We start from the raw sequence: 17,844 nt of genomic DNA on the forward strand, positions 1-17,844 counted from the left end.
AACTAAGAATCTTCGCGAAAGATTCTCTCTTGTATGCTTCTTCCTCAGGTTTTGTCGGTTTTAAATGTTCCAGGCGAATCAGTGCATACCTTAACCGCGTTTCACTATTCCGATATCTTCTACTTTTGAGAGTTAGAGACTGAAAATCAGAAATACCCGCTTCCACTGTCGAAATTACCTCATCAATCGCAATTTTATCTTCTTCCAATGTGTAAGGGTATGTTGGATATGAAAGTGAAGCCCCTTCCTTTTCGAGTTTTCTAGCTCTAGACAAGTATTTACGCATTTGATCAACAGTTCCTGTGGGTAAACCCCTTATAGTGAGTAAATAGGCTAACTGAGCCTGATTCAACCTATTAATAACTAGCTCATCTCCCATATTCAAGGTCGAATTTAATCAAGAAAAGAAACCACCAAAGAAAAAAGAACAAATCCGAACAAATGAAACCCCAAGACAGATATGGCCCCACGTTGGGCGCCAAAAATGTATGTAGCATCACTCGGATTAAAAAAAAATTAACAGAATAAAAATTTAAAATTTCTTTTGCAAAAAAAAAGAGCTTCACTATGATTTCCGCGGTCAGCTGTCAGTGAAGACGGCGTGGGTTCACGATGTTTTAAAGGGCGCCAACGTGTTTGATACAGTGAATCTCCAGAAAGAAAATATGAGCAGATGGCAGATGTCGGAATCTAAGGGAACTGGAAGATTGATATTTTTTTTTCCTTGATTCATTTCATTATTATTTTTTTTATATTTCTCTTGTCACCAAACATACATTCGGTTTTAACGTATTTAGCCGAAGCCATCTGCTCATATTTTCTTTCTGGAGATTCACTGTATCAAACACGTTGGCGCCCTTTAAAACATCGTGAACCCACGCCGTCTTCACTGACAGCTGACCGCGGAAATCATAGAAATTTTGCTGTTAAACAAAGTTTCACCAAGTCTTCTCCAACAAATCCTCGGGTAGCTTTAGATATTTCAAACAATTCATCTTCGGTGATGTCATGTTCATATATTTCTGATATTTCCTCAAAAAGTTCTTTCCTTGCAGCTGGTTCAGGCACTGGTATATTGATTTCGTGATCAAAAGTTCCTGGTTTTCTCAATTCCGGAGCGACATTGCTGATATTATTTGTAATGCCAATTACGAATACCTTCACACCCCTGTTATTGTTCAATTTATCCAAATGAGTCAACAAGTCTTCTAGAAGAAACAATTTTTGCTCGACAGTTGATTTAGAGCATTTAGAACAGATTTGATCCAAGTTATCAAAAACCATTATGGTTGGAGCATTCGACAATGCTTCGAACATTTTCTTTAAAGATTCTCTGTTCCTGGATTTCCAACTAGTAAAACATTTGTAAATCTTTTTGCTTCTTTTGTTACTGTTAAGGCATTATCCATCCATTTTTTGATTTTATTCAATTGTTCAGTTAAACCTCCTACTTTAGAAGTAGTTTTTTGGTAGTTGACATTTTCTTCATGATTCTTGAATAAAACCCATTTTGTATTTTCAGTAACTTCATAAAAGGTATCAGAAAGATTTAAATTGTCAAAATTTGTAACTAAATCACTATTTTCTTATTTAACTTCTTTAATAGAGAATTTCAACAATCTTCCAAAATGAACTATGCTTATTTTATTCCCATTAGTCAAGATGGTACGTTTGAATATATAGCACAGCTCTTTTTCAATTTCTGAAGTGGTTTCAGTTGTTTTTGGGCTGCCTATTGATTTTAAAGTGATAACTAGGGCTTCTTTAGTGTCCTGTGTCAACTTTGTAACATATACAGTTGGATAGGCCTTAACATACTGAGATTCATCGACACATATGCTTGATTGTTTGAAACTAATATTTTGTGTTGCTCTTTCTCAAAAGAATATATATATATATATATAGGCCTTAACATCGCCAAAGTAAAGATCAAGTACTTTTTTGGTGAGATGAACTGAAGTCAAACTTTTTCCTGTTGTTGGCCTAACTCTCTTTACAATTGGAGCCAAATCATTTATTTTCAGAACAGTCCAACTTGAAATTGCTAAATCACAAATTTGCATACATGATTGACTCAAGAAAACAAATTGTGAGCTGATCTTGATCAAGTGAGGTACTCTTTTTTTTTTGTTTTTTTTTTAAACCTATCGTTTACAATTTGAATTTATCTCTGAGAATTTTAATGAAAATTGTATCTGAATTTTGACTGTCGGAATATAAGGGAACTGGAAGATTGATATTTTTTCTTTTCCTTGATTCATTTCATTATTATTTTTTTTTTATATTTCTCTTGTCACCAAACATACATTCGGTTTTTACGTATTTAGCCGAAGCCATCTGCTCATATTTTCTTTCTGGAGATTCACTGAATCAAATACGTTGGCGCCCTTTAAAACATCGTGAACCCACGCCGTCTTCACTGACAGCTGACCGCGGAAATCATAGTGAAGCTCTTTTTTTTTGCAAGAGAAATTTGAAATTTTTATTCTGTCAATTTTTTTTTAATCAGAGTGACGCTACAATGGAACGTTGATTCACTATGGGAGGGCGTTTTTAGTGTAAAAACTCGCGAATTGAGTGAAACATAGTATCACTGATATGTTTTCATTTCCAGGCGCTTCATGTCAAATTTGATAGTTGGGGATAAGATGCATAGAATACCTGGTGTGTTTACTGATTCGATTTTGTTTCAGACTTTTGAAGAGACCCACCTGTTGGTTTGGTGGTTGTGAGGTGGCGCTCTTTAAAATTTTTCGAAGAATTGGCCATAGATATTCCAGTTTAAAGTTTTCACCATGTGATATGCTAATTTTGAATGCAAATCTACAGGGTGATATATTTTCTGGAAAGATGCCTGCTTCCTTCCTCCAAAACTATATTTTGGTGAATGGCTGTTAGTTTAGAAAAATGTAGAAAAAAAACTCTGGTCCAGTACTACACTTTTTGGTTTGTTATAGTTTTGTCGTATCTGCTATCGATTTCTAAAAAAAATTTCTAGTAATCCTCAGGAAAATCCAAATTATTATAAAGATCCAGCTAGTAAGCTCTAATGAATACATTAATTTTAAGTTTTGGTATTTATTTACCTAATCTGTAGCGAAGATTAATAAATATTTGATAAACTGTACGACACACTAGAAACAACCTGTATATTGAAAGCAAAGCGTTTGTGGGCTCATATTCATGAAACTTTTTTTCTCAAAATTATCCAAGTAATTTCTCATTTTCCTTCGTAACTCTTATTTGAGAACACCCAGTATAAGGTAAGAACAACCGAATTAGTAACAACAAAAATTATTTCGAGTAATTTGGTTCAAAATTCATTATCGAACTTCTTTTTCTAACATTACAGATAAGAATAAAAGTTATCGTCAAAAAATTTTTTTTCGATTATCCCCCCCAAGAAAAAAAAGATCTACGCCCTTGGTTCACAAGAGTCGAGAATTGAGAGAAATGTCAAATGTGAACGATGTATGCGCCATCTGAAACAGACCGCGATCTCTCGAAATCAAGTAGGTATTAATCTGAAAAATCTCCCGTTTTGTCTGAAAGTTTTACAGGTATAAGTAGACACACCAGGTTTTCTATGCATCTTAGTTGGAGACAAAATTTGCTTACTGAAAATGACATATGCTACCTCTATCTATGTTTATTACTCTGAGGGTATGATCTGAAACATCTGATATTGATGACGAATCATTTATCAACTTATTTTCCTTTCGGTCTGATCCAGCTGTAATCTCTCAAACAGAAAATCTCGAAACTTGAAATTTTTGGGGTTCATTCACTAATGGAACAAATCTGTTAGGAAATTTTTGCTTTTCATAATTTTATACCAAATCGATCAAGATAAATTTTGCATGCAACTGTATAGGGTTTTTTCAATAAGAGGTTATAATAATAAGTTGCTTTGGTTTCTAGTTAGTGGAAGGGAAATTCATCTTGAAATGATCATTCTGGTTGATAATTGTATTGATACAATAGAATTTGCGATAAAGCACCAAAATGACACCTTAGTAAATCTGTCCGTTTGAACTTCAATTCGTTAACTCAATCAAGATTTGATTCTCTCCATATAAGCTCGAAAAAAGTTTGTTCTGGTCAAATTGCTAAGCAATCATTCTGTTCCATGCACATGGTAATATAATTTCATCCTATGGAAAAATAAACTGATAAATTTGATTCGTGTGAAATTTTCACTTATAGTTTTTAAGTGTTCACGCCAAGTGAACATTCTTTTTTTTCCAATTCAATTTTCTCAAAACTTTTCAATTTTTCAGTAATTAAATTTCGAATGAATTTAAATGCAGTATTTATCGCAATTTTAAAACAGCTGTGGTCTCTGCCGCTTAGCGCACATATTGTGATTTTCATTTCAGTATCATTCTTTACGTGTTATACGAAAGATTGATTGTTTCCATTCTGCTACCTAATAATAATAATTATTGTTTTCATAATTTACATACACAAATTTCGGAAAATATCGCATTTTCAACGCGGTGTTCGCTGTGTATATCAGAAATACAGTGTTTCTGTTCCATAAACATTAAATCAAAAGACTCCGTTGTCAAAAATAAAGTTGTCACCAGTGGCGTACTCTGTGACATTCCTAAGGATAAGTGGGGTCGAATTAATAATTTTCCAGCTTGTCAATCATAAAGGATCTACCACTTCTGGTTCAGTTTGTTGAGCTCAATCAATCTGCTTCTGGAAGCTGAGGACTGCTGCAAGATCCATAACTTAAGTTCACCACTTCTAGGTAAGAATATTATTTTATTATTACTTTGGTTTCACTTGTCCTTTTCGTTTTCGTACTGTGTTGGGATAAGATTTAACTCTAAATACAGTCCACTAAAATTTTCTTTGTAAATCCCCAACACTAAGTTATAAATAAAGATGTTAAAAACCTTTGCAGAACAATTCTTACCCCTGTAATTTTCACAAAGATTGTATGTGAAAAAATTTGAGAAATTCGTCTAAGTAGCTATAAGTACTAGGTACTTCAAATTGTGTAAATATGTATCATTAAGAAATGATAAAATATGACAAAATATTTTTCATTTTGAGGTCTTTTACATAACGTGATTTTAAAAATATAAAAAATCATCTAGACAGGTATGGTATGCTATGTTGAATGTCTTCTTGATTACCGAAGTTCAAGAAAACGACCTATTATTAATGAGCCTATTACACTCAATAATAATCTCTAAATGATCATCATATGAGGCTAACCATTCATGATATACGAGTATGTAATCAGATCAGGAATTAAAATCATTATGGGAATCGTGGCACTTTCGCTGTCATACGTAACTGTGAAATTATTGCCATTTGTTATTGTTGTTCTCTCGGTTGTTCTACAAGTATGTTCTCATTTACGTTTCCTTTATTTCATCAGTAAAGAGATCCATGGATTTTGTAACAACTATTTATCATAAAATCGGGAATAAAGGAATTCAAATAGGAGTTTAATTCAAAGTAGCTATTATATAGTTAGGTAAGTTAAATGTCTTAAATTACACATGGAAAATAGAATTTAGTGTGCTGAATTCAGAAAACAGAACTTTTCTACCAAGTTCAAATTAATGATTTCCAGCAAACGATATGAAAATCCAATGTACAGGCTGGGCAAATAAGCGAGGTAAGCGGCTATATCTCAAGATCCACTCATCGTAGAGACTTGCGGTGAAAAATTTCACCACTAAAGTAAACAAAAGAAAACACTGGAAATTATTTTGAAGTTCAAACCTCTACCGCTAGGGGGCGTAATACCTACCGTCGAGAAGAAAAATGCATTTTACTCGAAAAATTTTCATATTAAGTTGGAAAAAAAATATCATCACTGTAAACCTTGGAAAATTCTCTATCTGTTTGAATTGTCACTTTCGATTTTGTGACATCAAATAAGGGGGGGGGAAAGATAGAAATCTGACTGATTGATATGTCTGTAACTTCAGTTTGGCTCAACATTTTTGAGCAAATTAGATCTTATTTGAGAGACAACATCTTGTTGATTAAGGAAAAAATATACTCATGATGAATTTGATTCAGCTGCTTCCGATAGGGAGCGCTAAGTCAGAAGTTCATTTCATTTTTCTCTGAAATTTCAAATGTAATGATAGGATTTTCTTAACAGAAACAAAAATTTCATTGAATTCGCATGAGAAAACCTGAAGGTCGCAAAGCGATAATTTCAGGCGTTCTGAAGTTATGGCCGAAAGAAGATATTCTTCAACTGATGCACTGCGTAAAAACAAATTGAGTCTTCAAGTTCTAACAGAAACAGAAATCCCATCAAATTTGTATGAAAAAACCAAAAGGTCGCAAAGCGATAGCTTCAGGGGTTCTGGAGTTATGGACGAAAAAAGATATTCTTCAACTGATGCACTGAAAAACTAAATTGTGTCTTCTTTCGGCCATAACTCCAGAACGCCTGAAGCTATCGCTTTGCGACCTTTTGGTTTTTTCATACAAATTTGATGCGATTTCTGTTTCTGTTAGAACTTGAAGACTCAATTTGGTTTTTCGCAGTGCATCAGTTGAAGAATATCTTCTTTCGGCCATAACTTCAGAACGCCTGAAATTATCGCTTTGCGACCTTTAGGTTTTTTCATGCAATTCAATGAAATTTTTGTTTCTGTTAAGAAAATCCTATCAGCCTTGCGATTTTCACGTTCCTGTCCTACTTTTTCGTTAAACTCAAGTTGGTCTAATCAGATTGTGCATAACTGTTTCCGTTCAAGAGATACAGGGTGATTTTGGAAATTGATACTTTTCGGACCCCTTCTTTATCTCCGAAGTTATTAGAAATAATGCTGAGGTAGAAACTACGTCTGAATCAGAATTCTGCGTAGAATCCAGTGGCGTACTCAATTTTTTTTTTTGGGGTATGATTTTGAAGATTCAACACAAACTTATGTTTTTTTTAATGAAACACCATGTGTATCATTACTTCGTTGAATTCGTTATTTTTTTCCCTTCAAAATGATATATGACAATATGTAGGTAGGATGTTCAGAAATGTTAAAAAAACACTAAAACATCAAATAATGATGATTTTTCGCTAATGGGCAATGGATTTCCCATAGAAAAGAAGAATCAATAATGAAAACAATAATTTATAGCGATGACAGCTAGATCAGATTGGTTTTTTCCCTCCAATGCCTACTTGATAAAACAATGCTCCCAAATGCATAGCAGCCATAATAACAACAAGGATGTTTGTGTCATCAATGACCTACTACTTTTAAAAATCGAAAGTAATAATCCTCTTATTGAAACATAGAAAATTCATGGCCCATTTACAAAAAATCATCATTATTTGACGTTTTAGTGTTTTTTCAACATTTCTGAACATCCTACCTACATAGTATCATACATCATTTTGAAGGGAAAAAAATAACTAATTCAACGAAATAATGATATATAGGGTGTTCCATTAAAAAAAATATAGGTTTGTGTTGAATCTTCAAAACCATAACCCGAAAACAAATTTTGAGTACGCCACTGAATTCTACGCGGAATTCTGATTCAGACGTAGTTTTTACCTCAGCATTATTTCTAATAACTTCGGAGATAAATGAGGTGTCCGAAAAGTATCAATTTCCAAAATCACCCTTTATCTCTTGAACGGAAACAGTTATGCAAAATCTGATTAGACCAACTTGAGTTTCACGAAAAAGTAGGACAGGAACTTGAAAACCACAAGGCTCTATCTTAAATAACAAGCGAGGAACCTGGCTGTCTCACCCAAAATGGGATGCACTGTACATTAGTCGTTCATAAATTAAATAAATTCATAAATATCAATTTATTCATATCAGAACATATGTAGATCTCTGTTTAAGTATTCATTCATTCACATTCGAAAACGTTCGAGATGAGGTGGAAGAGTCTTCAACTGTGGTCAGGATCACTCAGTAGTAGGAACGATGATGAAAATCGTTTCACGAAGCGTTTTAGATTTCACTAAATTTCATGAAATGAAACTATCACTTATACAAGGTGTCCAAAAAGGGTATCAGGTATTTGTAACTTCGATAAAACAAAAACTAGTTAGAATTAAAAAAAAAATTATTGTTAATTATTACAGCATGAGTGGAAAATTATTTGGAAAAGATTATGTTATCTAAATGGTGACCGTTACGCTGCTGGCACTCTTTTAATCGGGAACGAAAATTAGCGATCACATGCTGACACATAGCTCTCGATATTGCTGCCATTTCTGACCTTATGTTTTGATTTAATTGGGTCAAATTCATTGGATTACTTTTAATGTACCCCCATGCAAAATAGTCAAGTGGACTAAGGTCGGGGCTTCTGGGAGGCCAGTTGATGTTACCCCTACGCGAAATGGGAATAATTCTTTAACAGCTACCATTGCTTGATTTGTTGTATGGCGAGTGGCCCCATCTTGTTGAAACCACGTTCTTGAATTATAACCTTGAAATTCCAGTAACTCTGGACTCAAAAAGTTTCGCAGCATATCGCAATAACGGTCACTATTTACATTGAGTGGTTGGCCTTGTCGATTTTCATGAAAATAAGGACCGTTTCTTCGTCGCGGACTGAACGAGGGCGTTCAAATTCTTGAATTTTTATCGTCGCACCTGTATTTTCGAACATTCGGATCCATTTTCTAATGAAGTCATCACTTGGTGCATGGCGTGTACGATATTCCTCACGATATAAACGTTGAGACTTGAGAAGCTACTATTGAATCACCGTTGCGATAATACTCTCGTACGCAAAAAGCGCGATGCGTTCCTGGGTACTGCTCCATCCACTTAAACTCCAAAAAATTGCGGACATCACGATCCCCTTCACAATCCCCCCCGTCACTCATTCTTAAATGCAGCGACAAAACAAATACCCGATACCCTCTTTGGACACCTTGTACAACTAAGAAACTTCATTTATTGATAAAACTAAAATAAATTATATGTATATGTAGGTGAATATGGGGGTAGGAAAATTGATCCAGGGAACTCCCTTATCCTTGTTTATCTTGACGAATAGAATATAAAACAACAAAGATATCACATCAAAGGCTATAAATATATCGAAAGATATAGATATAGATGAAATGAAATGTATAAGTTCACCTGAAATTATTACACAAAAAGTACGTATAGCAAAAAAAGGATCTTTTCAGATTAGAATCAGTGAACATCTAAAAAATTTCATTATAGAATAATTCACAATATTTTCATCAGCATAAGGGCATACGTGAAATCTCAATTTTTAAATTCCACATACTGAAAAGAGAAGTTATATCTTAACATCCCTAGGAGTCCTATAAATGTACACCATAAAATCGCAACAATTAAACGACCAAGTTAACAACTAGCCGCTTTAAAATATCTTTCTGATAACAATTAATTGCTGGAATTCCCAGGATCCCTTATTGATTGCATGTATCCAGCCTTATATTTACCTAAGTATATCATTTTGAAAATTTCAGTTCAAAATCAGTTCACTGAAATCTGAAAAGCTAATGTATAACGAAACAATTGTTTTCATATTATTGAAGAGTGGAATAAGAATAACTGTCATTCAAAAACAATGTTAATAATTTACAATAAATATTATTAAGCTCTAACCATAACTTATCAATATTTTTAATTAATCTGCAAACGATAATATTTATATTAGTGCATCTGTCCAATAAAACTTCATCGAAATTGATGTAATTTTATTAGTCCTAGTTGAATCAATTCAATTTCAACTCAAACGTAAATTCAAGGGAGATTGAATAGTTTCTAATAAAACTAGATTTATCAGAAACTTCAAGCTACGTATACTTAAACCGACAAAATGATAAGAAAATGCGGAAATCAATTTACTCATTAATCTGAAAATATATATCAATATGAAAATCTCAATGAAATATGGTTTTTCCGAATTTTAGTATACAGGGTGGCCACTTTTTCAATGGGATTGTATTGGTAACTTTCAAACCATAAGAATCAGAAGGTCGGTCAAATGGATAAAAAGTTGCATGCATAGAAGCATTATCAAGCAGTTCAAACAAATCGAGATTATCAGGGCCCGTTTTTGAGATATCATATAAAAAGTTAATTTTGTCATTTTGATTGTTCTCTTCTTCCCACTTTATTTCAAATATTATCAAAAAATGTTTCAGGAATTTTTTATTCGACAGTAAATTATCCTCAATTTGACGTAAACAGATTCCTTATCCAACGTTTCGTACTCCCTGGGCCACCCTCAACCTCATTATTTTCAATACGGACCTGCATATTTTATGACACTTTTCGAAATAACTTTCAACGCTGAATTCAACGATATATCATACGATGTCATTCAAAGTTGATTTTCAGGTGATTTTGACCCTTATCCAAATTTCTTTGTGTCGGATCTTTATTACATTCAGGTACTTCTAGTTTAATTAACAACATTCGATAAGAAAATCAACTAACTCATCTTGAATTGAATGAAACATATTAGAATCCAAGCAAGAAACAAGTAAATATTATTTACATATTTCAGTTCATACTAATTAAAAGGAACTATTATTTTATCAAAGAAAAATCAAATGATTATTCGGAAGTAACTATCTAAATGAAAATTAATGATATCTCAAAAATGAAATTTATGATACTACGAACCCGAGATTCTTCGCGAGAAGATTGAGAATGTATTGGAAGGTATTCAAGGAGATGAAATAAGCAAATGTATAAGAAGTATGGGTTCCATAACCTTAAAGTGCATTTTACAGAATAATGGGCATTTCGAACAATTACTTCATTAATTTTCAGTTACTTCCGATTAATCATTTGATTTTTCTTTGATTAAATGATAGTTCCGTTTAATTAGTATGAACTGAAATATGTAAATAATTTTTACTTGCTTTTTGCTTTGATTCTTATATGTTCCATTCAATTCAAGATGAGTTAGTTGATGTTCTTATCGAAATGTATTGCATGTTGTTAATTAAACTAAAAGTACCTAAATTTAATAAAGATCCGACACAAAGAAATTTGGATAAGGGTCAAAATCACCTGAAAATCAACTTTGAATGACATCGTATGATATATCGGTGAATTCAGCGTTAAAAGTTATTTCGAAAAGTGTCATAAAATATGCAGGTCCGTATTGAAAATAATGAGGTTGAGGGTGGCCCAGGGAGTACGAAACGTTGGATACGGAATCTGTTTACGTTAAATTGAGGATAATTTACTGTCGAATAAAAAATTCCTGAAACATTTTTGATAATATTTGAAATAAAGTGGAAAAAAAAAGAAAAATCAAAATGACAGAATTTACTTTTCTTATGATATCTCAATAACCGGCCCTGATAATCTCGATTTGTTCGAACTGCTTGACAATGCTCCTATGAATGCAACTTTTTCTCCATTTGACCGACCTTCTAACTCTTATGGTTTAAAAGTTACCAATACAATCCCATTGAAAAAGTGGCCACCCTGTATATCTTTCCAACATTTATGGCTTCATGACTCGGACAAACCGAAGAATTAAATCGAAACATGGTATCTATTCATCACATTCGAAATTAACGACATAAAGCAAAAAAAAATGTCTTCTCAGAAAGAGTAGGTAAACTTCGAAGTCGTGGTTAATTTCAAAAATTCAATTTGTGACCAAAAAATCTCTTATGCCTTTTTCTTCTTGTGGGGCGCCGTTTTTATACAAAAATATAACATTTTAACTTAACATCAATACATTTGAAAGAACTATGTAATATCAGATTATTCTAATATAAAATGAAAAAAGCCATACAGCAATATTTATCACAAATTGAACGAGGAATCCAAAAATGATATTCAGATTGAAATATTCCAATGGCGTACAATTGTTTTTTCAAGAATTTATTTTAAAAGGGAGTCCCAGAAGAATAAAGGAAAGTATCGACTTTTTGGTAATCATTGAGAACTCCACTGGGTATTCAAAATGGGACTATTTATGGATAACTCATACAAACGTCAATATAGGGCTTAAGCCAAATAGTACCTATTCTTTTTTACATTTTTTTTCTTTGAAAAATTTTCTATCAAATGATAAAATAAAATATAGGGTGTGCTATGAACATGGGGCCGCAAACATTTAGTTTCCGACATCTAGGGAGTTGAAGTTTTTTCTGATAGCACATTTCCTTCACAAAAGATATTCTACTCAAATCTGGCATAGATATTGTAATTATTCAAATAATTCGAATCTATAGAGTGACATTTTTTCTAGACCAGTGGCCGCTTCTTTAGTCTTTACTCCTTTGTTTGGTGGTTCATAAAATTGGTAGTTCATAAAAATGTAGAAAGAAGTTTTGCTACAGTACTATACTCTTCTAGTTTTGTCGTATGTACTATCGATTTCGAGAAAAAGAATTCTCCTCAGGAATATCCGAATATTTATAAGGAACCAGTTATTAAGCTGTGATGAATAAATTGATTATAATTTTCGGTATTTATTTATCCAATATGTCACGAAGATTAATTAGTATTCGATGAACCAGTATAATCATCACAAAAAGTAGGACTACTAGAAACACCCTGTATCCCGAAAACGAAGCACTTGCGGTTCCATGTTTATAGGACTTTTTTCTTCAAGAATTATCTCATTTTCTTTCTTACCTTCAATTTAGGAACGCCCTATATTTGTATATCGTTTGAAAAGCCTTCAAATTTTATTTTTTTTTATTGGAATATCAATTAAAAATGACTCATTTGAATATGAAAAATAACAAGTGAATCAAAAAGCGAATGCGTCTTGAATTATACAAAAAAAAACCTGGCTAAACTTCAAATTGGAGTATCTATTTGCCAAATTTGAGTTGAGTCTCTTTCCATAAGAAAGGTACCATGAGGAAAAAACTTGAGAAGGAATTTTAACACTATGTACTTAGAAAACAAAGTTTTTCTTTATCCTCATTTTAATTGGTCGTTTTTAAATGATCCTAGAAATTTGTAATTTTGATTGGTATTTCAGGAACACCCTGTACGGAATTTTTAATGTTACTGACATTTTAAACGAAAATTACTCATTCGAATTTGATAAATACCAAGTAAATCAAATAACGAATGCGTCTGAAATTATGCAAAAAAAAACCTAAATAACTCATATCACATATTAATAATAATAATAATAATCGTCTTTAGTAGGCGAAAAGTTAGCTTACGCTACTTACACTTCAACCCACAATATAACAATGCATTTCCTAGTAGCAACTCTTCAGGTTATAAATAAACAAAAAACATCCTTTTCGCAAACCTTGTTTGGAGTTTTTGTTTGGTATTGTTTAACATTTTCTCCTAGAAATCGGTAGAAAATACGAAAAAATTACAGAAAACCAAAAAAAGTAGTAGTGGACCAAAGTTTCTTTTTACATTTTTCTTAATTATCAATGTTCCACCAAAAAAAGTTCTGGAGGAAAAAAGTGTGCACTGTTACAGGAAGAATCTATCTGTAGATTTTCATTCGAAATTAGCAGAATGGCATAATAAAATCTTTGACAAATTTGAGTTGAATATCTCTCCAAGGGAAGGTTCTATGAAAGAAAAATCAAACTTCAAGACCTTGTATCTAGAAAACAAAGTTTTTTGGGCTCATGTTGATTGAACTTTTTTCTTAAAATAATCCTAGAAATATGTACAATATTTTCAATGTTTTTTATTGAAATTTTAATGAAAAAATAAATCATATGAATTTGAAAAATACTAAGTGTACAAAAAGCGAATGCGTCTAAAACTATGCAAAAAAAAAACGTAAATAACTCATATCGCATATCAAATGCATTCCCTAGTATCACAACTCTTCGCGTTATAAATAAACAAAAACGTCGTAAACCTTGCCCAATCCTTACCGGAATCAATTCCGCGCTCGACCAACTCTATAATCTCGTTGCCCAACTCACCTAAATATCCATTCGCACGTCCGAAGAATGCGCCCAATCACGCCGAACGTTCGCGCCGAGAAACGCGAAAAAACACGCTAGCGGAGAGACGTCCGAACAGAAAAGCAAGAGGTAGGTGCCTAGATTACCGACAAAGGCGAAACCGCGACGTCGACTGGCCCGCAGCAACTTGATTTCGGAAGTTTTGAACGCGGTGTCGACGACGTAACCGACGCCGGCCGCCGTAACGCAAGGCGTCGCGCATTCTCGCGCCGTTTCTTCGACGGATGGTCCCCCGTACGTTCTTCTTTGGATTAGCGTAGCGGCGTTATACTTGTTGAGCTTGGCTTAGGGTTTTTCGCGATGTTGCGTCTTGTTCAAGGTTGATTTACGAGGCTTGGTCAGGATATGGCCTACGTGATGTTGCAGGGTTTAAAGGATATGGTGTACAGAATGTTTTTGAGCGCAGGTTTCCGGAACAAATCGCTTTTTATTGTAATACTGCCGTCGTACAATCTGATTCCGTATCTAGAAAAAAATCGGATTTTGGGATTTTTGTCTCATTGGATTCGCGACAAGCTAGTTTACCTTTTTACTAAGCAAAATTGCCGATTAGTTGCTTAAGATATCAAAAACATAATCATTCATTTTGCCGTGTGTGAAAAAGTTGTCCTGAAGAAATATACCATACGTGCGTAATACCAAACACAAAAGCCGTATCTTCTTCTGCGTATTGTAGGCTATTATCTCGGAATTTGAGATACCCGAATATAAAATCGTGTAAACTTGTATTTTTACATCCTTAAAGTTGTCTTAAAACCTTTCTATGACAAGATGTCTGTCCCTATTAAAATACTGGGTGTTTCAATATTTGAAGTCAGGACTTCAGGATGTGACATCTCGTCCACAAATATTAGGTGTACCACTTTGCTTTCGTAGATGTCATAGAATAAGGTTAAGTATTTGTAAACATAACGCCATCGAAATATTAGTCGATTTTGGTCTGCATCTTAAAGTTATTATCAATTAAACATGTCAGCTTATGAGACAAATTCTCGTCATTTGCGAAAGATTTCAGTTTTCTGCTTTAATACGAAAAATTCTGCGGCTGAGGCTCTTCGAATTCTCTGAAATACCTATGGTAAGGCCGCTATTAGAGAAAGGAAGTGCCGAGAGTGGTTTCAACGCTTCAAGAACAGTGATTTCGACGTTGAAGAAAAGCATGACGTTGGAAAAGAGAAGGTTTTCGAAGATGCAAAATTGGAGGCTTTATTTGATCAAGACTCATGTCAAATTCAACAAGAATTGGCAGGATCGTTGGAAGAGAGAAGGTTTTCGAAGATGTAGAATTGGAGGCTTTATTTGATCAAGACTCATGTCATATTCAACAAGAATTGGCAGGATCATTAGAAGTGACGCAACAAGGTTTGAAAGTCATGGGAATGATTCAGAAACGAGGTCCCGTACGAGTTGAAGCCGACAGATGTTGAACGGCGTGTGTTTACTTGTGAACAGCTACTTGCAAGGCAAAGAAAGGAAGATTTTTGCATCGCATTGTGACTGGAGACGAAAAATGGGTTCATTACGATAATCCCAAGCGTAGAAATATAAGGGGATATACCGATCATGCTTCCACGTCAACGGCCAAACCGAATATTCACAATTCCAAGTTCATGCTCATTATTTGGTGGGACCAGCTCGGCGTAGTGTAGTATGAGTTCTTAAAACCAACTAAAACAGTCACAGACGATCGTTATCGAACGCAATTAATGCGTTTGAGCCGAGCATCGAAAAACGAACGTCCGAAATATAACGAAAGACATGATAAAGTGATTTTACAGCATGACAATGCTCGACCCCATATTGCAAAAGTGATCAAGACATACTTAGAAAAGTTGAATTGGGAAGAACTACCCCAACCGCCGTATTCTCGGACATTGCTCCCTCGGACTATCACTTGTTTCGATCAATGACACACGACCTGGCAGAACAGCACTTCCGGTCTTATGAAGAGGTAAAAAATTATATAATCGATCCAATTTTTTACTTGTTACTTACGTAACAAAATTGCGATTGTTTAGTAGCTTCTGTGACACATCTTGTTGAGAATATACGTCATCCAGATCAATATCTTTCAATTGCGGCTATAAAAAAATCATTAATCATAACTCGGTAGCACAATCTATTAGTAACAGTTACACCAGCCTCATTTGCGAATAAGTAAGGTCCAGTCACAACACCAGCCCAAAAACCGCACTAAACACTGACACGTTGAGTATAGAAAAGTTTATTAACGCTCATTTTTTAATTTCCAGAGCTCCAAATGCAACAATTCTGCTTATTAACGTAGCCTTCGAGGTGAAAATGGGCATCATCACTGAAGATGATTTTTCGTTGAAAATCCGTATCGTTTTGATTCATTTCAAAAATCTAATCAGGGAAGATACGATGTTGCTAGCGATCGACACCGACAGACTTGAGGTCTTGTGTTAACTGAACTTTAAAATCATTAAGACCTTTATGCAAAATACGCTGTAATATAATTTTCTCACAATTGCTATGGAAAGTAGCGTATTCTTCACAGCTTTCTCAATTTCAAAACTATGTATTGCTCATACTGTGGGAAATATTATTCCCCACAGCACTTTGCCCACACCTTGCTTGGTAGACCAATGAAATTGGGTTTTTGAGTCGTTTCTATGGAAACGCTATAAATTAGCACATACTGTCAACGAAGGTCATTTTGATTTGAATCAAGTCCATTACTTGAATTATTGAAATTTGTGAAGTTGTAGGAAAAGTATTGTATGCAACATGTGGAGAAAGTCCTTTTCTCGATCATGTGTTTCCACACTCGCGAGAAAAGTTAGACCTTTCCCAATTGTTGCACAATATACTATTGTGGAATGCCAAATTCCTAAGATCGACGAGGAATCCACAAACCTGGGTTTTCTTCAACACTACGGTTTACAGCAGCAATATTCTCAGTTCTTCAGGAGCCACACACATGGTTTGGATTCATCACTAACTTGTCCAAACAGCTGAAATTTTTCCATAAGTTTCACTACTGCTGGCCGACGACCCAAAATTTCAGTGCATTGTTGTAGCATATATCGTTTTATTTTTAGTAATGGTGTAGTTTTTCCTTGTCAAATATCAAAAGATGAAAGCTTCAAAAGTAGCAGCTGTCGAGATGTACAGATATTCAAAATGAAACCTCTTATTGAAAACCCTTTATTAACAGTATGTGTCCATGGCGGACCGGTTAACATCTTGGCTTGAATTGGGGTCCCAAGGATGTATATTTTTTCATTTACATAAAATATCTTGTTTCTAATCCATCACAACCTGTATCCAGCACCTTTGGATACTCATAGATACGATTTTTAGATAATTTCGATTATGGCGTATGACACTTAATTCAGTCAAATCAAAGTTTGTGATTTTCCACCACTGAATAAATCCAACATCTCCGACTGTGTATAAAAACGAAGTCAACGTCCATCCCTTCTCTTCAATGAAATATTTAGGTATAATCATCGTAAATGCCACAAAATTCACTAAAGCATTATGTCGACCTTTAATTGAATATGTAATTTATAGAGTTCCATCTATGAAAAATTATGAATGTGTCAGAGACAACAGCACTTAGGATCATCACAAGACTCAGAGATCCTAACAATATAATACATAATCTGCCAAATCAAATACTGTATTCAAGAACCAGGATGGAACCAATTTATTACGATTATAGATTTTGTATTCTCATCAGAAAGTTTTTCAATAAACTTAAATGATAAACTTGATGACATAGCTGAACTCTATTACAGTGAAGAACATTTCACAACGTCTATAAAATATCCTACACAGACCACATACCTTATTTAAAGCACTAGAAAACATATAATGTACTTTTTTTAATATTCATGCATATGCAATGTAAAAGGTTGAAGGAACTCTCTCTTCTTCCTCTCTTG

The 17,844-nt window shown here is 33.9% G+C and overlaps 2 protein-coding genes across 2 annotated transcripts in view; both read right to left on the reverse strand.

Annotated features, from left to right (window-relative positions):
• LOC123682573 overlaps window positions 1-14,247 on the reverse strand; it is a 386,250-nt gene extending 372,003 nt beyond the window's left edge. The window contains exon 1 of the mRNA XM_045621284.1: window positions 13,889-14,247. The gene's annotated coding sequence lies outside the window, so the exon portion shown is untranslated. The remainder of the gene's footprint in view (window positions 1-13,888) is intronic.
• On the reverse strand, window positions 690-8,845 carry LOC123682405 (putative cell division cycle ATPase). Its single transcript, XM_045621005.1, has 4 exons — window positions 8,685-8,845; window positions 1,908-2,118; window positions 1,618-1,808; window positions 690-1,351 (listed from the first exon to the last, which is right to left on the reverse strand). The coding sequence occupies exons 1-4, from the start codon at window positions 8,843-8,845 to the stop codon at window positions 910-912; spliced, it is 1,005 nt and encodes a 334-aa protein (XP_045476961.1). The 3' UTR covers window positions 690-909.
• Window positions 14,248-17,844: the final 3,597 nt, after the last annotated feature.

Source organism: Harmonia axyridis, chromosome 6 (genome assembly GCF_914767665.1).
Source record: "Harmonia axyridis chromosome 6, icHarAxyr1.1, whole genome shotgun sequence".
Classification (NCBI taxonomy): domain Eukaryota; kingdom Metazoa; phylum Arthropoda; class Insecta; order Coleoptera; family Coccinellidae; genus Harmonia; species Harmonia axyridis.